The sequence below is a fragment of the Cebus imitator genome, unplaced genomic scaffold (genome assembly GCF_001604975.1).
Source record: "Cebus imitator isolate Cc_AM_T3 unplaced genomic scaffold, Cebus_imitator-1.0 Scaffold40, whole genome shotgun sequence".
Classification (NCBI taxonomy): Eukaryota; Metazoa; Chordata; class Mammalia; order Primates; family Cebidae; genus Cebus; species Cebus imitator.
This window is the reverse complement of record NW_016107355.1, coordinates 966,788-989,505: the sequence shown is the minus strand read 5'-3', so window position 1 is coordinate 989,505 and position 22,718 is coordinate 966,788. Positions and strand designations below refer to the sequence as shown.

The following is a 22,718-nucleotide window of genomic DNA, read 5'->3' as shown; positions in this document are numbered from 1 at the left end:
CTGCTCTTAGCTCATACCTCTAAACTCAACATATCCAAAACTGATGTTTGTTCACAAACTGACTTCTTTTTATAACATTTCCACTTATTCAATGAGATAACCATTCTTGTGGTCCCTGATGACCAAAACATTGGAATAGTCTTTGATTTCTCTCTCTTTCTTCATCTCCCACATCTTATCAGTCCCTAGGAACTGTAGTCCTGGTTTCAAGTGTCCATTCTGGCTGCTACTTTTCTGATGAATAGATTTCATTACTTGATACCTGAATTTTTTCACTGGTCTCCTGTTGAGCTCTGTGTACTCTCTCCTCACTCTTCAGTCCACATACTGTTTTAACCCTCCAACATCTTAGTCATGTGAAGTGACTTATCAAAACCAGAGACTCAGGCAGGCACAGCCTTCGATCATTTTATCTTATCTTATATATCCAAGATCATTGTGTGCTTTTAAACTCTCCCTTGTCCACAAGCCTGGATTCTCCAGCCTTTTCCTATGCTTCTCTCCTTCTCTCCCCAGTTACAACTTGAGTTCCTCCAAGGTCCCATTGGAGCTTCGTCTCCTTCACAGAGTCTTTCCTCTTTACTCCAGCTCATTCCAGCTCATCGTTTCATTCCTATAGTGTTGGTCACTGCACCTGTGTACTGACTTGTCCCATTCCTTGGTGGTTTCCCATGTATCTTCCCATTCAGATGGTAACTGGAGGAAGATCTCAATTCAGCCTTTCTAATGTTTCTTACCCTTCTTAGTACAAGGCATACAGTGGGCATCTAGGGAGCACTTAAAACAAATACCTAATTTATTAGCTTTGGTCATTTTGAGTATCGCTATTAACTGAATTGAACGTTGCAATTAAAAATGAAGGCCCATAAGAGCCACAAAAATATATCTGCATATTCAGTTTAACTCCTAAACTCAACAATTTTCTTCTTAACTTTGTTTATATTCATATGGTATCTAGTGCCTATATAGCTCCCTGAGATAAGTAGGCAAGATATTATTATTTTTGACTTTCATATTACATTTCACATCAGACATATTTGTGAAATAAATTTTATGAGTAGTCTGAAGCCCAGAGAGGCTAAGTGACTAATCTAAGGTTGCTTGGTTAGTACTTGGCATAGACAGAACTACAATTTAGGGCTTCCTTCTGATTCTGGTCCTCACCTAGTACCTCTTCATTCAAGTGCTAGAAAATATATCCCAGTCAACTGAATTGCCAAGTCATATTGCTGCCCCTTTACCAATCAAGTGATGGCAATACTAGGAAGAGGGGCAAAAGAAACGTCAGAAATATAAGTGGTAAAAGAAATGGAAATGTTTGAAATGTATCATCAACCTCCTTTTCCCTATTTTAGCACCTCACAAATATCCCACTCTGACAATGCTTTGTTAGTTGTTTACAAAGTATTCCTTAGGAGATTGATCTTGCATAAGACATGCTTTTACCCTGGTCCTTTTCCTGGTAATAGTCGCTATCAGGGACAAAAAGTGCCTGATTGTTTTCTGTTTGTCATGTAGGTGGGAGGGAAAGAGGGAGAGAAAGCTGAGTTGAACTGAAGCAGAGCTTTTTACAGCTCTATTGTTCTACTATCAGAGAGCAATTATACTCCAACTTCCATCAACCTCTCCACCTCAGACATCCCAACCTCCTCCTCCTTCCAGTGCTTCCCCACATGCTTAACATAAAGCCGCACAACCGAGTTCTGCAGGGAGAAAAAGGGTGCTATTCAATACCTCCCTCTGCCCTTCCGTGAGTTCAGGGCTCTGGTTTTTAACTGCTAATATATTTTAGTAAAGTTTGGCAATTCACACTTTTCTAGATGTTTCCTTTTCAGCTCTAGAAAATTGGAAAAATAATTTTTAACAATATATATATATTTAAAGTATTCAGTGGCATTATTATGATATTTTCTGAAAGGTATTCTGTGACTTGATGCAGGATCGGAAGTTTTTTTTTTCTTGGATAAATAAGTAATAAAAAAGAAAAAAAATAGAAGTTTTTATCTCACAAGATGCCTCATATTCAGTTCTAAGGGTCTACGTACTGAAGACCCAATCCAAGTTCTTACCTGTCGATAGGGCAGATGTTAACATTTTTAAGAGGCTGTATGTATTTGGTAATATGAACATATATTTGTAGATTAGTTAATCTACTGGTTCCATACCTAATAAAACTTTAAATTCCAGACGCTTGAAGAAAATTTGCAGTGTGTCCCTTTGCCTTAGCTAACTGCAAAAATTGAAATCACAACCCTCCCATAGACCCAAATGTGTTTCCAGTTGAGAATGTCCTTTACCTTCACAGCCTCTAAGTAATATAGTGGTTATTTGTTTGAAGGATGTGAGAATATTTTGTTGAGAAACTATAGAATGACGTAACAAATTTTAGTTAAAATATTAGTTATGGTTGACTCTCTACTTCTGATATTCTGGATTTGTCTATGAGGGCAATGCTAATAAGATGCCTGCTTCTGAATGCAAATGTAGCTGGGAAGACAGAAGAGAAATACAGTACGTAGAAGAAATAATATAAAGTAATGGAGAAACCTCAAAACAGTACAGCATGGATGTTGACTTTGAAAACAACAGCTGCTGACGCGAACTTGGCAGACATTTGTGAGTAATGGTGGGTGACTCATTGCAAGCAGGGGAGTCTTGCAGCTTTTGAGTGAACAAGGAGAGGGGAGAACAGTGATGGTGGCCACCCAGGGGCCAAGTATCTATGTCCTAAATGTGAAAATGTCTTTGGTCCCCTGTTAAACTTTGCAGCTGCATCATTCACATGAATTGTTGCATTTTTTTTTTTTACCAGAAAACTCTAAAAATATAAACAATCCATATTTTCTAAAGCATTTGTTTTTGATCTGCGATGATTCTGGGGTGGGAGATAAGTTGGTGGTGGGGCATATTATATGACTTGTGTTATTATTTTTAAAAATCATGCATTGCTGCCTTTACCCTTTTCTTTTTTACCCCTGGAGATGCCATCATATACATATAACTAATTCTAAAATGGGCTTGTCTGACTCTTCATATGAGAAGGGGTGATTATTTGTGGCTTGCAAAAGCTGCTTGGGTGATTCTGATCTTTCTCTTTCACTCTACTGAAAACCATTATTCCAAAGCCAATAATAAATATCTAATGAAATTATACCTCATTTCTGTGGTGGTCTCAGAATTGTTACAGTAGGCTTAAACCTTTGCCTGGTTTGGAAATCTTGACTATTTGAGGGAGATGCCATGTTAGAGTCCTTATTTTCTTCCTCTCTGGGAATTCAGCTGTCATTAATAGTGTATTCTTAGGCAGAGTTAGAAACTCATCTCATCTGAGAAGCCAACCTTTTCCAAAGCTGGGAATTTGCAGAAGTTAGTCACTGAAGGAAGGCTTTAGGATATCTATTACAGAACATAGCAGTACACTGGGATTCAAACCCTGTGAAACCAACAATTTTTAGAGTATGTGTTGATAACAATAGGCTATTGGATAATTGCAAGACTACTTGAGGACTGTAACAGTTGAGGAAAGACTTAAAGATGAAAGGAACTTGAAAAAAAAATAACCTTCTTCACATATTTTAAAGAAGACAGTTTTCAGAATTGGAAGCTTTTTCTGGAAAAGCCTGCACTTTGCTTCAGAAGGGAAGTAGGGCAAAGGTGTAATTCTGGATTTAATGTGGTACAACCTAAAGGGCAAAACCTTTACCTCTCACTTAACCTCTCACTTAACTGGTTGTTCCTAGTATATGTACGTTTCTCTCATCTATAGTTTTAGACATTATGCATCGTTTTCTTTTCTGCTTCTGAATGAGAAGCTATCTAACACAAAGCCACATAGGGGGAGTGGAAAATTGTGGAAAGGGCATTAGTTTTGAAAATGGACGTGTGCAAAGGCCGGGCGCGGTGGCTCACGCCTGTAATCCCAGCACTTTGGGAGGCCGAGGCGGGTGGATCACGAGGTCAAGAGATCGAGACCATCCTGGTCAACATGGTGAAACCCCGTCTCTACTAAAAATGCAAAAAATCAGCTGGGCATGGTGGCGCATGCCTGTAATCCCAGCTACTCGGGAGGCTGAGGCAGGAGAATTGCCTGAACCCAGGAGGCGGAGGTTGCAGTGAGCCGAGATAGCGCCATTGCACTCCAGCCTGGGTAACAAGAGCGAAACTCCGTCTCAAAAAAAAAAAAAAAGAAAATGGACGTGTGCAGAAGAGGTGATGTATTTGTAAGAGGCTCTCAGTACAGAGAACACTTGAGAAAATTCAGCATTTTTTCATATTCCTTTAAGCCTTTGAATAAAGTCTTCTTTGTAGAGTTTCTGTACTACATTAGAAAAAGCAGGAGCTGAAAATAGGTTTAAGAGAGCACCAATATGGGCATTGATTGTTGTACGGCAGCTGTCTTAAAGTGAATTGTCCAGTGCAGGGATTTTTAATTCCTAAGTTCTTAAGCAAATATGAACACTCCTGATTCTTAAACAATGATACTGTTTCTGGGGCAGAGTTCCTTTTGCTTCTACTTTCAGCATTGAAAAATTCTTTTATGATAGTTTTGCTAATCTTCAGCATACCATTCTTCCTTTGTGTCACCTTCTAAATTATTAAACTGGAAGCAGTTATAGAATAAGTGTTACCTTACTATAGTATATGTACATTCAGTGTTACATGGTCAGGAAGTTTGCATGGGTTGCATATATCTATGCAGTTTCCCCTTTCTCCGGTTTCCTACTGTTTCCTTTGTAAGTAGAATGAGAGTATCTGTCTTAAACTATTAAGTGTTTCCTCAGTCCTCTCCCTCTAGATGTGAATGTTCTTCCTTCTTTTTGGCTTCTAGGCTTACCAGTGCTTTTTCTTTCTTCGACTAAGTGTAACTAATTCTTCACACATACACCTTCAAGAGGCCCTAGGGAGTGGAGCGGCACCTCCTTATTTTCCCACTCCAGCTGTGGGCTTTCCCTCTGGAGGCAGAGTCTTGTGCTCATTTGTTAGGCCCCTTGAAAAGTCTCAAATGGTGAGGAAGTAGAACTGATGTTCACTTGTAGTAGGCAAGCCCTCAGAGAGTCAGGTGCTTCAATTAGTGCTGATTCTGGGGCTTAGGGTTTGGTTAATTTTAGAGGTTATCTTAATGTTGAGTACCTGTTTTGCGACATCATGTGCCATCCATGTAACCAATGATTCCCACATTTCTGCTTCCAGCTAAACTTTTCTCTTCAACTCTAGACTCCAGTATTTATCTGATGATTTGATGCCTTCACTTGGATGTTTGACGTTTCAAAACTAGTATGTATAAAAACAGCTCTTGATCTTCCTATCCCAGTCTCCACTTGCAGCCTTCCCCTGCTCAATGAACAGAAACTCAGTCCTTCCTCTTGTTCAGGCCAAAAGACTTGGAGTCATTCTATCTTTCCTTGACATGTCATATGGTTGTCTCAACATATCTTGTTGGCCGCATCGTCAAAGTGTCCAGAACCCAGCCAGTTTTCATCACCTCCACTGCTCCTACTCTCCCTAAGCCACAGTCATCTCTTACTGAATTACTATAATATCCTTTTAAATAGCTGCCCCCTTTTAACTTTTGACCTGTGTAGACTGTTCTCAACCAGCAGCCAAAGTGGTCTTTGGAAAGCATATGTTGGATTGTGTCACTCTTTTGCGGTGTCTCCCCATTTCACTCAGAGTAAAAGGCCTTTGGATGTCCTAAAAGGCCCTACATGATCTGCACCCCCTTCCCCTGCTGAGCCCTAGCCTTTTGCTCAAGCTGCATGGGTCATAGTTTCTGGAACATACCAGGCACATATTGGCCTTTGCTGTAGGTATTACTTCCAACTGGATGTTCCCACACCCTCTAGTCTTTTGTTCAAATCTCAGTTCACAACTAGGCCTTCCCTGAGCACCCTATTTTCTGCAGATTACACCCCTCCACGTGGCATCCCCACATTTCTCACTCTCTTACCTTGCCCTGCGTTTTCTATTTCCGTAACACCAGTTCCTAACATGCTGGTTGCTTCCCTGACTTGTGTTGTTTTCCTCTTTCCCCCACCAGACTCCAAGCTCTGTGAGGAGAGGGATCTTTGTTTTATTCACTGATGTATTCCAGGTGCCTTAAGAATAGTGCTTGGTACATGGTTGGCACTAAAAAAAATTTGCTGAATGAATTAATGAATGATAATGTTTAAAAATGAATCATCCTTTTAGAAATGGATCAGGAAAGGAAGAGAAGTGCAGCAATTAATGATGTTTGCTTGTTCTTTGATATATATACAAGTATGATATTTTTAGACTTCATTTTTTAAACCTGATTAAAAAATTGGTGCCCTGATTTTTTGTAATAGCTTCATTGAGGTATAATTTACATACCATAAATCCACCCATTGTAATTGTGCAATCCAATGATTTTTATTAAATTTATAAAGTTTTATAACCATTACTTCAAAAATTTCTCTCTTGTCTATTAATTTGTAGTTAATTCTCTGCCCCCTCTCCTCGTGGGACCCTGATTTTTTTGGTTGATTTTTTGGTCCTAAGTCTTGGAAGAATAATCGTGTATCAATGCTAGTATAGCCTTGTGTGCTTAAACATGTAAGTTTAAATATTCATTGTTCAGCGTAGGAAATGGTATTGAAACATTAGTGAAAAGAACAAGATGGAGAATCAGACTGGCCGTACTCTTAGCCCTACTATTTACCAAGTTACTCAGACTGTTCTCTTCATCTGTTAAATGGAGATAATAATAGTAATTTGCTCAGAGAGTTGTTGTGAGGATTAACCAAATAATAAAAGTAAACTACTCAGCACAGTGGCTGCCATATGGTAAATACTCAATAACTTTTAACTAACATGACTAATCTCTTGTTAGTGTAGGTCCAAAATCTATAGGGTAAATATACCCTGGCAGGTGGAGAGCAAAATTTAAATCAGATTCTCAGTTTCTGAAGTTTGCGTAAAATATGATCCTGTTCTGTCTTGGTTTGTTAAAAACATGACTATAAAACATTGTAAAAGCAAATTAATTTCCAATGGAGATGATCATTTCTCAACAGTTTTATTTGAAGATATCCGCTAAGCCACTTTTACTGAATATTCTGTGTTCATCTTTGACAGAACTTTGACACCAGGGAGGTAATTATGAACTTTTTAATTGAAACCGTAGCATCCCTCAGAAAGTGTTCTGCAGTCTTAACCTTACATTGGGATATTCTGTACATAAGACTTCCTTTACATAAGTAGGGGAAGGAGACACTCATTGTATCTCTTGTAGCTTGATAAGCTGAACTAAATGATCTTTAATAAGATCTTTTTCTGTTTTTGTTCTTTTATTTTATGTACAGATGCACAAAGCAGGGTCATCAGAAGCCTCTCGATTCAAAAGATGATAATACCGAAAAACACTGCCCAGTGACAGTGAATCCTTGGCATATGAAGAAAGCTTTTAAAGTCATGAACGAATTAAGAAGGTATCATTATACTAATGTACATGCAACCATTGGTTTCTTTATTTTTCAGTCATTTGTAGTGAATATATAATCCGCTTTCCATTGTTGCTTTGCCTGGTACAGGGAACATTAAAAGTTTTTTCTGCAAGTTTTTTAAAGGAAGAGAGCAAATAATTTATCAGAAGTGTGGTTGGTATGGGGCTCCTCTATCACTGTGGTAGCCACTTAGCCGCATACAGCTAGTCTGATGAGATAGTTTGGAGGTGAAAAATACACAGGGGATTTCTAAATGCAAAAAAGAGAAATGTAAAATATTTTGTTAATACAGTATTTTTAAATATATTGATTCCATGTAGCAATGATAATATACTAGATATTTTGTATTAAAAAGAATATCGTAGGCCAGGCGTGGTGGCTCATGCCTATAATCCCAGCAGTTTGAGAGACTGAGGCAGGAGGATCACTTGAGCCCAGGAGTTTGTGAGCAGCCTGGGCAGCACAGCGAGACCCTGTCCCTATTTTCTTTTTTTAAAGTTAAAAAAAAAGAGAACGTATTATTGAAATTAGTTTCTCGTTTCTTTTTACTTTTTTAATGTGATTACTACAAAATTGTGACTTACATTATATTTCTATTGGATAGTGCTGGTCTAAGGCTTCTAACTTACCATTGCAAAGAATATGTAAAGAAACTTTTAGACAGAGAAAAATGTAACCATTTTTTGGTGGGAATGCTTGTAGTTTTGGGGGGTAGTGACCTGCCTGTTGCTGAGGTAATCCTCAAGTGTACTAAGAATCACTGCAACTTTTTAAGTAGTATTAAAAGTTGATTGAAAAATGAATAGCTTTTTCTTTTTAAATTAAAAGGCTAATGTATGTATTAATCGTCTTGGTTTTATTTTCTTAGCACTTTATTAAAGATCCGCTTTTTTCCACCCTTCCCTTTGTGAAAGTACTCTACATGTACCTGTCTGAAATGCTGAAAGCCTGGCTAAGAAGGGATTAAACCTTCCCTTAATCTTTCTCTGCTTCCTAAAAGCTCCCCCTTTTAGGCCCATCATTTGTTTGTTTCTTCTTTAATTAAATTAGTGATTCAATAAATATTTATCTGCTAGGTACTGTAGGTACAATGATGAGGAAGAACAAATATGTTTGCCACCTTCATGGGCCTTATGACTGACTGCAGGATGCAGGCATTCATCAAAGAATCACAAAAATAATATATTCTAATGACAGTAAGTGCTGCAAAGGAGGGCTGCTTGTGCCAGGAAGGTGGGTAACAGTGGTCAGGAAAGGCTTTCCTGAGAAGACAGGAATAATTATGCTGATATCTAGAAGGAAAAGAAGGTGAGGGGATAAAATCAGGATCAGAGTGGGGAGAGAGAGAACAGTGTTCCAGGAATGGGGAAAGCTGTGCCACATCTTAGGGTAGGAAGGAGCTGGCCTCACTGGAGGAACTCACACTGTTGCTGCAGTGCACATGGCTATGGAATCTCACAAGAGAGACAGCTGAGTTGGTGGGAGGAGCCATTGGACTGAGGTCCAGAAATTTTGGTCTTAATCAAAAGTTGCTTGAGAGGAAGCTATTGGAGAGTTTTAAGCAGGAATGTGACCTGATCAGATGTATATTTTGAACACATTGGCTGCTGGGTAGAGAATGGATTGGAGAGAGAAAAGAGAAAGTTAAACTGAATACTGGATCATTTGATTTGCTTTCTAGTACCGCTTTGACAACATTTTCAAAATGTGGGTTTTCATTTATTCTTTGGGAGGATATATAGCTGGGATAGTCCAGCAAGTCTGAGGGTGCTGTTTCAGGTTTTTAATCCTGTTTTGACAGTAGTCGTTAGAATGTAAAATGCATTGGTTACTAAGTGGAACTGCAAGAAAGGTAAGAAAAATAGTCTGGTTATTTTAAGACTGGGATCTTTAATGGCTCTTTTTTCTCTTTGAGAAGTCTAAAAAGACTGACTTTTAATAGGACTGTTCAGATGTTCTTTTTCCCCACTCCTGTGTGTGGGGCAGGGGTAGCCTTGGCTTTCTGCTGGTGTTAATGTGAGTGGGTCTCTGTTGACCTGGGCATGACTCACTAAACTGCAGGGAAAGTAATACTTAGGTGCTCCTTCCCTTGAGGTGAATGACCTGAGTTTTGGGACAGACTCTCTGGTCTCGGGCCAATTGTTTTACTTCTTTGAGCCTTACTATAAAATGAGGAATGGACAGGATGGTGTCTAAGGTTCAGTGCTGCTCTGACATTCTGTCAGCCTATGAGACTTTTTTTCTGTTTACCTACAAGCCCTATGGTGTCCTTGCCTGGTCCCAGGATTATTTAGCTCCAGTCTTCATTCAGCTGTTTGCCCCTTTTTGGATGTGAACTCTATTAACTGTGAAATAGTACCTTCTTGTTCTTTGTGTGGCACTCTTTCAGCAGCTAGTATGTCACTGGGCTGGTAGTTGATGTTGATTTTCAGAACAAAGAATGACCTTCGAGTGGCCAGAGTGTTGGCTGCTGGGTGTTGGCTGCTGGGTCTATAACCTGTTTTTCTTTAAACCTGATTGTTTTAAGGAAAGCGCCAACCAACAGTATTTTTAAAAGTGGACTGTCTTTGAGGTTCAGCAGACCTTTTTAAAAATATCATTCTTTACCACTGTTAAATCTTAGAGCCATTTTGGGTAATTCTTAAGAACAAAAATCTCTGAAGAGGCCTATTCCTTGTACAGCTGAAAATCATTAATTATTTCCCGTCCTTGCATCAACTTCCTGTTGCCAGAAAGGGTAGCTGAGAGTGGTTTCCTGACTTCTGGGAAGGGAGAACTTCCTTGTTCTCACCACTGTGCCCTTGGGCTCTAGCCTCAAAGTGGTAGAACAATGGCTGTGCACTGGAGAATGTTAATGTGAACCTTTGACTGATGGAAGCAAAATCTTAGGAGTAAAAGTCACTTTCAGTTGTGGTTGATGTAAGATGTGGTTGTGGGAATGGGGGTAGGAAGACAGTTCTGTAAGGTTTAAGTTACAGAATTAAAATTGTTTGATAGAAAAAGTGCATGACATTTTATTGTTTTCTTAAACTAATTGTTTTTAGATAGGAGACCCAGAGACCTAGCTTTATATTCCAGCCTGGTAAAAGCTTGAATATCTTAAAATTATCTGGTTTAAAAACCCTGCAGTCACATATAAACAATGTATTCAACAAGTATTTGTGAGCACCTAATCAGCTAATATGCCTGAAGGGCTACGTGGGAGAAAAAACAGTATCAGACTTGGCCCATGCCCTTTAAGTGTCTAGAGTGACATACAGAGAAGAGGATGAGACAGTGAAAAAGTGTGCAAATCATGGGTGCCTAAAAAGATTCTCATGGGAAAATTGACACAGCTCACAGAGGTGGGCTTCAGTTAGGCCCTGATGGGAGTGCAGCAGGATTCACTGAGGGAATGGAGTGGGAAGGTCTTTCCTGCGATGATTAATTGCACAAGCCATGGAGGGAATAAACATCATCTGTTGGATAAAGTGAATCAAGGGTTCATCCTGGGAAGTCTTTGCAGAAAAGGTTAGGAAGCAAGAGAAGGGCAGAATTGTGGCAGGCTTAAACAGTATGATGAATTTGGACTTAATCCTCTGGGCAGTGGGATTCAGAGAAGGCTTTTTGAGAAACAGAGTATTATGCTAAGATTAGTGATGTTGGAGTTGTAAAAAGATGGCTTTTAGGTCAGCAATGCATCACTGGTGGGAAATTCAGCTCTTAACTCTAAATTTCCTAAGCATGGATGGGGGAAATTTTTCAAAATACCAACATTTTTGAAATCAACTCAATAGATCTTCACAGAGTGTTTATAATGTACAACACACCGTATTAGGTCTATGGAGGGGACAGAGAACCAGGCTGTGCCCCAGATAAGTTTTTTCTTTTTTGAGACAGTCTCACTCTGCCACCCAGGCTGGATTGCAGTGGTGCATTATCAGCTCACTGCAACCTCCAGCTCCTGGGTTCAAGTGATTTTTCTGCCTCAGCCTCCCAAGTAGCTGGGATTACATGGGAGAGCCACCATGCCCAGCTCATTTTTTGTGTTGTTAGTAGAGACAGGGTTTTGCCATGTTGGCCAGGCTGGCTCAGGTAAGTTTTATTGACAAAATTAGATTGCTAGCTTTGGAGATGACCAAAGAGCAACTGTCAAAAGGTAGCATTTTGTCTTTAAAATAAATTAAAAAAAAAAAAAAAGGAAACTACTATTTCTTAGGATATAGGATAAGACTGTACTTGAGCTTTAACAATTTCAATGAGTGTTAGTGGTGGGGGCACAACCTATTAGCTTTATTCACAAGAAACGTAAGTCTGATTCTTAATATTTAGGAGTTGAAAGTGTTCCGTGAGGATGAATCATGTGAAGCAATTCAAATGTTACCTTTATATCCTCCATAATCCATAAATATTGAGTTGTTCATTCATAACAGCAGTTCATAACAGCTTGTGGAAACAAGCTATCCAAGCAAAATAACCTGACATGTCTTCTTAAAGGAGTGGTTATTGTGTTTTCCCTCCAGAATTTTAGACATCATGGACCTATATCACTACTAGGATTAGATTATCTGTTGTGTATCCATGAAAAATTTGATTTGTGGCTGTTGAGTTGTGGCTAAATTGTTACATGTGACTGCAGGGTTTTAAAACCAGGTAATTTTAAGATATTCAAGCGTTTACCAGGCTGTGGCTATTGTATGAATTCATACTTTGTTACTTAGATGGCAAGTGAATTAAACTGAACTTTTCTTCGTAGCTTGCTTTATGTATGTATGTATATATGTATGTATTTTTATTTTGAGACTGAGTGTCACTCTGTCACCCAGGGTGGAGTACAGTTTCTTCACCTTGGCTCACTGTAACCTCTGCCTCCCAGGTTCAAGCGGTTCTCATGCCTCAGCTTCCCAAGTAGCTGGGATTTACAGGCACATGCCACCATGCCTGGCTATTTTTTTTTTTTTTTTTTTTTTTTTTTTGTATTTTTAGTAGGGATGGGGTTTCACCATATTGGCCAAGCTGGTCTCGAACTCCTGACTTGGAGTGATCCACTCATCTCAGCCACTCAAAGAGCTGGGACTATAGGTATGAGCCACTGTGCCCAGCCTCTTCATAGCTTTATAGAACCATTTTAAAAAAGGATTTTAAGAAATTACATGGGGTGTGAATGTTTTTTATTGCTCTACCATATGTATTTTTCTTAAACATCATCAGGTTCTTTTGTTTTTGTGTTGCACTAAGTAGAATATAAGACATTCCTTGAAGGACACAGTAGTTGGGAAGAGCCCTCACATCCAAAGCAGACTTGCTTATTTAAGAAAGTTTGAGACATTTTGAAACCTACAGCCTCAATTTAACTGGTAATATTCTACAGTGCTTTGGAAGCATTCTTGATTGATTTCTTTTTAAGTGGTGTTTATTGAACATGGATAGAATCATTAAACATTGCACACAATGTGAAGAATGGATAGTAGTGAATGAATTTACTAAACCGATCTCCTTTTCTTGTTCCCTTTCTCTGTGGTGCCGAATATCCACCGCATGTGAGATACTGTGCTGCTGCAGAGATACTTTCAACATCCCCTCTTAGCTTAAAAAAAATCAGATTTTACTTTGGCTATTTTCTTTTAGATTATTATAGTTAAGACTATCCACTCATGATTTATTTCACCAAGTTAAAAAAAAAACTTAATAAGGAAGTTTGTGCATATTTTATATTTTCTTTTTTTTTTTTTTTTGAGAGGGAGTCTCGCTCTGTCACCCAGTCTGGAGTGCAGTGGCACGACCTCAGGTCGCCACAACCTCCACCTCCCAGGTTCAAGTGATTCTCCTGCCTCAGCCTCCTGAGTAGCTGGAATTACAGGCACCTGCCACTATGCCCAGCTAATTTTTTTTTTTGTATTTTTAGTAGAGACAGGATTTCACCATGTTGGCCAGGCTGATTTTGAACTCTTGACCTCAAGTGATCTGCCTGCCTCGGCCTCCCAAAGTGCTAAGATTACAGGCGTAAGCTACCGCACCCAGCCCATATTTTATATTTTCTACTAACATGATCAAGCTTTTCTCCCACACGTTCAGAAACTCACCTCTGCGTACTGTTTTTCTTCTGAAATCCTTTTACTTTCTCATCTTTCTACCTTCCCCACTTTCCTTTCCCTGTCCCAAATATCTTCTTTCACCTTACTTCTAATTATTTTATCTTTTCCTTCTCTCAAATGTGACCCACTCATTGTTCTTGCAAGTCCTTAAGTCTGAAGGCTTCCCTTCCCTGTCGACGTTCACTAACGTGCTTTCCCCAGTGTCATTTGTGGCTGCGTTTTACTGTTTTTCACTCTTATTTTGCTGTCTTGATCCTATCTGAAAACAGATTTCTCTATTCTGGGACCCTTCACTAGTTTAAAGCGTTTCCTAAATCATTGATTAAAGTAGCTTTTCCTATGATTTTCCAAGCTGACTGTCAGCCTCTTCCTGCTTTGTGTTTGAACATCTCAGCAAGTGTAAATCTGTTGAGGGGTTGTGTCTCTTTTCAGGACTCCTATAGTGGTGGTGCATCTTAAACTCACCGTCTAGATTTTCCCTGTGCTTAACTGCTGCAAAATTCAAAGATGCTACCTACCACCATGGGTTTAAGAAGAAAAATAAGGAAGACAGCAGTGACCTTTGTTGTGTGTTCTCTGTTTTTTTTTTTTTTAAATAGAGGTGGGGTCTTACTGTGTTGTCCAGGCTGGTCTTGAACTCCTGGCCCCAGGCTCTCTGCCTGCCTTGGCCTCCCAAAGTGCTGGGATTACAGACATGAGCCACCACACCTGGCTGACCCTTCTTAGGAGTTCTGTTGCTCTTCGAGGTTAGTGACATTTTAGCCAGTATGCCTTGTCTATTAAATAACATATGTCAATTGTCAGTTATGAGAGGTTTGGTTAAATATGACTAGTTTAAATCTGTAGTCGGGAAGCCTTTCACCTAAAACAGCTTGCTTCCCTATCCCACCTCCCTAGGCACCGAGTAGTAACTCTTGGGGTGATATAGCCATGTCCTGAGCAGCAGTGCCACATCTGGCTCACCCTCCACTTCCTGACCAGTTTTCATTTCCTTGGCTTCTGACCTCCTGTCTCCTTTCTTTTTATGCCTTGCTCTTACATCTTTGTTCCAGTGCCTGTTGCTGGTCATTTGGTACTGACTTTGGACACATTCCTAGGCTCCGGATTATATTTGCCCTGGGGACTCAGGCTCACAACGCCTCTTACTAGCCCAGCTCCTCAGGTGTTATTCTAGCTCTGCGTCATGTGCCAGGAAGTGCTTCTACGTTTTCCTAGGCACCTGAAGAAGAAAGGTAGATAGATGCCAAGTGTCTCCTCACTGTCCCCACTTCCACTAGAAAGTAATTCTTGTTTCATGTGACTATCAATTATTTTTGATATCTCAAAGCCTGATGGCATATTTTACTTTAAAAAAATTTTAAATTTCTGGGAGTACATAGTAGGTATATATACATATATCTATTTATGGCATACCTGAGATATTTTGATACAGGTATACAATGTATAATAATCATGTTAGAGTAAATGGAGTATCCATCACCTCAAGCATTTATCCTTGGTGTTATTAACAATCCAGTTATACTCTTTTAGTTATTTTTAAATGTATCATTAAATTATTATTGACTACAGTCCCTGTTGTGAGGCATATTTTACTTTTAGAAGATAGACACTGTGCATTTTAAAAGCAGTGACAGGTTTTCCTTAGTCTTAGGAATTCATTCATTTTATATCGGAAAACCCAAGGATGTCTTAGTATGTTCAGGAATGTTTCGTGTTTTTTCAAAGCAGTTTTTTTTTTTTTTGTCCTGAGAAGGACCAATTTTCATGGTATAATTTTTTTTTAGGAGATGGAGTGCCTTTCTTTATTCTGTGCTGTTTGAATTTTACATTAAGCCTATCTAATTCCTGTTCTTTTCCCTTTAGATTTGAGCTTAGAAGCCACTTCATTCTGAAGCTTTCCCATAAGGTTGGGCCTAGCCTTTCCTGTGCATTTCCAAATACCACATACTTGCCCCATCTTAATAATTGTGGGTTCATTTTATAATCACTTATTTCCTTGTCTGTCTCTCTCACATGACTGTAGACTTCATACTGTCATGGCTTTTATCTTGTTTATTGTGGTAAGCTCACATAGTGCTTGATGAATGAATGAATACATGCAAATTTTGCTAAATAACAACTTTATTTATTCCATTATTTTGAAGGCTTTCCTTTCCTGCAGTTTATTCCCTCAGTAGATTTCAAGTAATAGGAACATAAACTCAGGAATTCACCATGGAAGACTTTGCATATAGGCTGCTAAAACAAGTTTTTCTTATTTTTAGTGCCAGACTTTTCGTTCATAGCTCTCTCACTCAAAAGTCATTCAACTTCTTGTAATCATGCAAATTTGGATAGAGGTAAGGGCCGGACTCAATGTACACGTACTGATACACACTCATTGTATATTCAGTGACACAAACTAGTAGGAGTTGGTCGGATCTCTCATCTCTGAATGCTGCTTTAAAATAATGTTATTACTGAAGACAGATAAAAAATTGAATGCTAAAACTAGGCATGTCCTTAATTTGTAAAGTGGCTCTGAGACCTAACCCAGGATGTGGCTGCATAATATCTTAGCAGTGTTTTAACCTTATTAGTTATCTAACATCAATTAATAAGCCAGTAAGGCCAAGTTAATTATGTAAGTGACAGCCAGCAGGTATTATGTTAGAAGTTTGGATTAATGAATAATTGTAGTTGAAGCCGAATGTAATTAATTATGTGATTTTTAAGGTGTTCAAGTGTAATTCCACTTAGGTGCCATCTAAAGCACTAGGAGGGATTACTGACAAAAGGAAAACAGGCATAAAGATGCACTTGACTCATGTTTGAGTCGTGTTCAAATCCCCAGGTCACAAAAGAGACAGCTGGATTGCTTCATTCTAGAGAGACTATGCATGCTCTGCTGACCCTGCTCCAGAGTTTCTTTGCTCCCGTCTTGCTCTCTCACCACTCTTCTTGGCCCACAGTTCCACATTCTGCGTTGCTGGTTCAGGCCTCCATGTAATAGTACATACTGTTATCTTTGGGATTCTTTTGCTCCTTCTCCATCCAACTAACTCTACTTGTTTTTAGAACTCAGCTGAAGGTCAGTCGCTGCAGGAAGCCCTTTCTGGTTCCCAGTCTGATTTGAATGTGCCATCCCCCACTTTCCATAACATCTTTATTATGGTGCTTTCCACTTTATTCTGTAATTTTTCTGTTGCCAGTCTTTTTCTGCTGGTCTTCTTAAGGGCAGAGATGGTCTTGCAGTACTTTGTTGAATGAATAAACAAACTTTAAAAAAAAATATTCCGTAGATGTAGTGCTAAAAACCCACTAAAATTGGGCCTTTTATTAGCTATATATAGAACTTAAAATTATTTTTTAGTATACAGTATGTCAAAAAATAAATTGTTATTTATAATTTATTCTCTTTCCTGTTTTATTCAAACTTTAACAGATCTTAAAATTGTATAGCTTTAGGTTTTGTGTAGTGGAGGCTCTGGAGTCAGCCTGTGGATTTGAAACCTGGCACTGCCATTAGTTGGAGAACTTTAACCTTGGTTTCCCCAGCTATAAATTTGGGGATAAAAATAATACCTTATAACATTGTGGTGGGCACTAAATGAAATAATACATGCAGGCAAAACTCTTGCATAGTACCTTCCTGAAAACACTGTTGACACCACTGACTTTTCCCACCCTAGTTATGTGTGAACCCGTAGAATGCATAGAATTGCAGAATGGTTTCATATTCTCAGAGCAGATGGTAGACTTTGTCAGGGCTCCACAATGATCTGGAGGAATTATAAATTAGTGATACTGTACTACCTTTTATGACTCTAATACGAGACCTGCCTTATGTCTCATACAGCATCATGTGCCATTAAACTGGTAATGCACGAGCCATGCTATAATCTAAATGGCATGGCAAACTCATCGGTGATGAGGCCCTGGGATGCAGTCATCACTGATGCTGGGGTAGTCTTTTTTTTTTCCTTCCATTTCTCCTAAACTGGAAGGAGAATAGTTAACCAGTAGTCTCCAAAAAGTTTTGGCATGAACTTTATAGGAACAAGTTTGTAAGCAGTATGGACAGGTAGAAAATTTCATGGACTTGATCAAGCTCATGGAAAATGTTGTTTGTAAGCTACTAGAAAATTAGGGAAGCAGGCAGGCCACCCTTGTAGGAAATAGAACAGTGGAGGAGGGTGCCAAGTGTGACCTGCATGCGCCATGCACATGGACATAAATTCAGTGCTTGGGTATGTGAGGTGTAGAAGGGACGTTTGCTTTTGCCACACCCATTTCAGTCATTCATGATATGACTACTAGCAAGGCAGGTTTTAGGCTTTGGAGCCTTCTTGCTTGTTGTGCAGTAAGCATCAGCACCGTTTTCTGTTAAAAATATTCTGTGACATTCTTAATTACCTGGAGAGTATGATCTGGTACCACGTATTGCATGTCAGAAATGCATACCACATGTTTTTGGGTGAATTACAATGGATGTTTTAAAATCATGATTGCTGAATAATGGTTTGTTTTGAGGTAACAAAATGCTTTTTTTTGAAACAGAGTCTCACTCTGTCACGCAGGCTGGAGTGTGGTAGTGCAACATTGGCTGACTGCAACCTCCGCCTCCTAGGTTCAAGTGATCCTCCTGCAGCCTCCCGAGTAGCTGGGATCACAGGTGTGGGCTACCATACCTGGCTAATTTTTGTATTTTTAATAGAGCCTGGCTTTCACCATATTGGCCAGGCTGGTGTTGAACTTCTGGCTTCAGGTGATCCACCTACCTTGGCCTCACAGAGTATTGGGATTACCCGCATGAGCCACTGCACCTGGCCAAAGTGCTTTTTAACTTTAGATATAGTATTTTCTGGCCTTGAAGGACGAGATATTTTGCATTGGTAAAATGTTATGATTAAGTTAAGCTTCAAATTCCCAAAGCCTTTTAAACAGCAGGTGTAATTGGGTATAATTTTACCATTGCTTGACAAACTAGGTCTTTTAAAATATTTTTATTTTTTTTGTTAGGGGCAGTATTTGACCCAGTTGAGTTTTCAGCATGTGTTTTTTTCTTCATCTTCATGTCAGACTGCCACCTGCCACTTCTGCTGCTACGTATTATTCAGGCAACTTCTTTCGCAGTCCACTGATGGTTTGCTGCCAGTAATTGCCTTTAGGTTGAGAAGTCAATAATCAAGTTTGGGAAGATTTTTGTGTTAAACAAAGGCAAGATTCTGAATGAGGGAATGTTGGGCCTTTATCACAGCTATTTTCTATGTTCTTCATGTTTAGGGATCATGTCCCAAAGGATGGCTATCTTTTAAGTTAGTTTCAACGTGATGAGAGTGTGCTTTACTGTAATATTTTTGCATAGGATGTTCAATACAGTCATTGATATTATTTAAATTTTTTCTCTCTGCTTTTTACACAGTCAAAATTTGCTATGCGATGTCACAATTGTGGCAGAAGACATGGAAATCTCTGCTCATAGAGTGGTGCTGGCCGCCTGTAGTCCTTATTTTCATGCCATGTTTACAGGTATGAAATACTTTAGTTGTGGGCATTTAAAAAAATGTATTCAGATCTGAGCTTTTCTTACCATGTTTTCTTTTGTTATTAACATCATGAAATGAAGAATTATAATGGAAGAAAATGTTCTTACTTTGTTCCAAATTCCTCCTTGTCTTTGTTTTTCATTGTTGGGGATCAGCAAGCCTATACATATGTACTCACAATTTTACGTTCAGCTTTCTCCCTGTAAGTTAAACTTATGTATATTAGTTCTTGCCGTTTATAATAGCTTTTTGGCACTTTCTTAGTTTGACAAAAGAAAATTTTACATTTTAAAAAGTGATTTTTACATTTGTTTCATCTAGTGTTACATTGAACAAAAAGATGTTTATTTAATATCCTTCATTTGGAAACATAAGACAATAGAGCGGTTTATTTACAAGGTTAGATTTTACTTTGGCAACTGTGAAAATATATAGAATGATTTTAGTACTTCTGGAAAAGAAGTAATTTATGTCTGTCACAGTTGAACCCCTTACCCTCATTCTTTTTAAAAATATACTGTACAAAGAAATGAAGTTTTTATGTGTTACATCAGTGAGCTTATAATCTTAGGGTATTGGTATGCCAAATAAAAAATTCAAATAAAAATGTTGTTATACCAAAAAGCAAACATACAAAGCTCTTCTTACTTTAAAAACTCTTAAATATTTCTGGTGCTACCATTTTACTAGATACTTCAAGGAATGCAAAAACAATGTGAACATGCTTCCTTCCACAAAACCTTCCTGTAAAACTGGGGAGATGGGTGTGCACCCTTTAATAGGTAACAGTGTATGAAAGAGCTGAGTGTCCACAGCAGTGATGAGATGTTGAGGGCCATGATGGGCAGCACTGAGAGAAGGGCCTCTGACATTTTGCCAGACCTGATGGATTAAGGGGTTTACACAAATGAAGGTGAGTGTAGAAGGTCAGATAGAGAAAATGGACTGAGTGAAAACTTTCTGTGTGTCTTGGGAGTAGCTGGGAGACCAGAGGCCTCTTCAGTTTACAGCCTTTTATGATCTTGCTGTTCCAGAACAGAGTTAAATCATCAGGAATGAAGAAGGATAGCAAGTGTTCTCTGAGCCAAGTTGAGGAGGTAGTTTTAGAGGGTTGCCTTTCAGTTGAGGTCGATCTGCAAAGTCGGTATCCATGAAGTGAATAGTCAGATTTTTATGTCTTCCGGTTCACTTTAGTCTCTTGATTTACATCTTATTTATTACTCCTGGACACTTTTCTTTCTTTCTTTCTTTTTTTTTTTTCTTGAGATGGAGTCTCGCTCTGTTGGCAGGCTGGAGTGCAGTGGTGTGTTCTCGGCTCACTGCAACCTCTGCCTCCCGAGTAGCTGGGAATACAGGCACACCACCACGCCCAGCTGATTTTTGTATTTTTAGTAGAGATGGGGTTTCACCATGTTGGCCAGGATGGTCTCAATCCCTTGGCCTCGTAATCTGCCCGCCTCGGCCTCCCCAAGTGCTGGGATTATAGGCGTGAGCCCCAGTTCCCAGCTCCTGGACACTTTTCTAGAGAGAGAGTCTCTAAGGCTTGTAAGAGAAGGATTCGATCTGGAATGTGTTGGGCTTCTTTAGGATTTCTTTTGTAAAGTGCTGTTCTCATCTTGGTGGCCCTCCTTTAGGTGACACTGCTGTTGCCAGTTACTTGTTGGAACTACTGGGTCTTTGGAAAACTTGATCAAGCGGTGCTTCAGTTTCCCCATTTGGAAATGGAAATCATAATATTACCCACATCCTAGAGTTTTTGTAAAGATTAAATGAGATCATGTTTGTGAATTTCTTAGCACTTGACACATAGAAAATGCTGTTAATGTTGGCAGTAATTAATATGGTCATCATCACTATTTTTTTTAGTCTGCATTCCTGAATTTCTTTATATTCAATACAAGATTGGAAAGCTTTAAGCTAGGCTGTTTTTTTGATAAATGTTTTATTGTCTACAAAGTGACAAAAATAGAGTGATTAGCTTACACCTGTATCATCAGTGTTAGTTTCCTTTCCCCTCAAAAGGCTTTGGAGACTTAGTGTCTTCACACTCCTTGGGCCTTATGCATGCAGAGGAACGATGCTAGGTAGAGACAGGAGAGCTTTTTATGTCTTTAGCTCCTTTTTCTGTTTGCTTTATAATCTAGACTGCATTTTGGTTTCCCTCTTTTGTTTTGGTCTAATGGGTCTCTATGCTTCATGATTTAGCTGACATGTGATTTATGAATTTGTGAGTTTTGCCAAATGAAGGGAATGAGGCCCTGCAGACATTCTGATTCTGTAAGTATTTCTAGTGTATCGCAACTAACTGGTAGGTAGATGCTTTTGTAGTTCAACAGGTTTCTGCCTGAGAATAGACCTTCTGTGCTTGGTCAAATTTTAGATGGCTGTGTGCTAATACAGCCATCTAAAATAGGATGAAAATAGGAATACTATTTTAATTTATGGCATATATACAAAATGTGAATTGAGTACCTAACTTGTGTTTTCTTCACTAGTTTATTGAGGCATATTTTGTGTATCATGAAATTTACCCATTTCAGGGCTGGATACAGTGGCTTACATCTATAATCCCAGCACTTTGGGAGGCTGAGGCGGTGGATTGCTTGAGCTCAGGAGTTCCAGACCAGCTTGGGCAACATGGTGAAACCGCATCTCTGTCAAAATATAAAAAATTAGCTTAGCGTGGTGGCACTAGCCTGTAATCTCAGCTACTTAGGAGGCTGAGGTGGGAGGATCATTTGAGCCTGGGAAGTAGAGATTGCAGTGAGCCAAGGTGGCACCACTGCACTTCAGCCTGGGTGACAGAGTGAGAAAAAAAAAAATTACTCCTATAAAGTGCACAACTCACTGATTTTTAGTAAATTTACTGACTGGTACTACCATCACCATAAATCAGTTTGAGAACATTTTTGTTCTCACACAATGTTTTTGAGGTTCATCTATGTCATAGATATTTCAAAGGAAGGTTTACTTCTTCTTATTGCTAAATAGTATTCCTTGTGGATAGACTGCTTTTGACGTAGCATATTATTGTAGTTTTAATTTGCATTTTCCTAATGACCAATGATGTTGAGCATCTTTCTATATGCTTATTATTTAGGCTAAACTTTTAGGGTTTTTCACTGGTAGATGCTATTTGACTTTCTGGCAATCTTTGTGCTGTTGTATTTTTTCTACTTTTGAATCTACTGTTTAGCCAACAAGTTGTCAGAGATTAGATAAAAAAGATAAAGGCAGGGTGCAGTGGCTCATGCCTATAATCCTAGCACTTTGGGAGGGCGAGGTGGCAGAATTGCTTGAGCCCATGAGTTCTAAACCAGCCTGGGAAAAATAGGGAGACCTCATCTCTAAAAAGATTTTTTGTAAAACTTACTGACCATGGTCGCATGTGCCTGTGTTGTCAGTCCCAGCTACTATGGAGGCTGAGGCAGGAGAATTGCTTGAACCCAGGAAGCAGAGGTTGCATTGAGCTGAGATCGGACCACTGCCCTCCACCTGGGCAAGAGAGTGAGAATGAGACCCTATCTCAAAAAAAGAAAAAAAAAGACACTGAGATTGGGTCTAGGTAGTTTAGTGTATATATACCCATTTAAGTATTTGCTAGAGTATGAGTACTTTATTTCTTTGTTTTCATGGTCTGAAGCCCTGTTAAG

The 22,718-nt window shown here is 39.0% G+C and overlaps 1 protein-coding gene across 5 annotated transcripts in view; it reads left to right on the top strand.

Moving 5' to 3' along the window:
- Nucleotides 1-22,718, top strand: part of KLHL2 (kelch like family member 2) — a 117,303-nt gene that overhangs the window by 5,316 nt on the left and 89,269 nt on the right. For 2 of the 5 annotated variants that reach the window (XR_001824317.1, XM_017525959.1), the window contains exons 2-3: nucleotides 7,323-7,448; nucleotides 18,942-19,048. Coding sequence is in view for 3 of the 5 variants with exons in the window: in XM_017525959.1 (XP_017381448.1) it covers nucleotides 7,323-7,448; nucleotides 18,942-19,048 (233 nt within the window). In the remaining 2 variants the exon portion in view is untranslated. Of the gene's footprint in view, nucleotides 1-7,039; nucleotides 7,114-7,322; nucleotides 7,449-18,941; nucleotides 19,049-22,718 lie in introns of those variants that run through there. The other 3 variants (XM_037737573.1, XM_017525960.2, XM_037737574.1) reach the window with 3 other exon arrangements.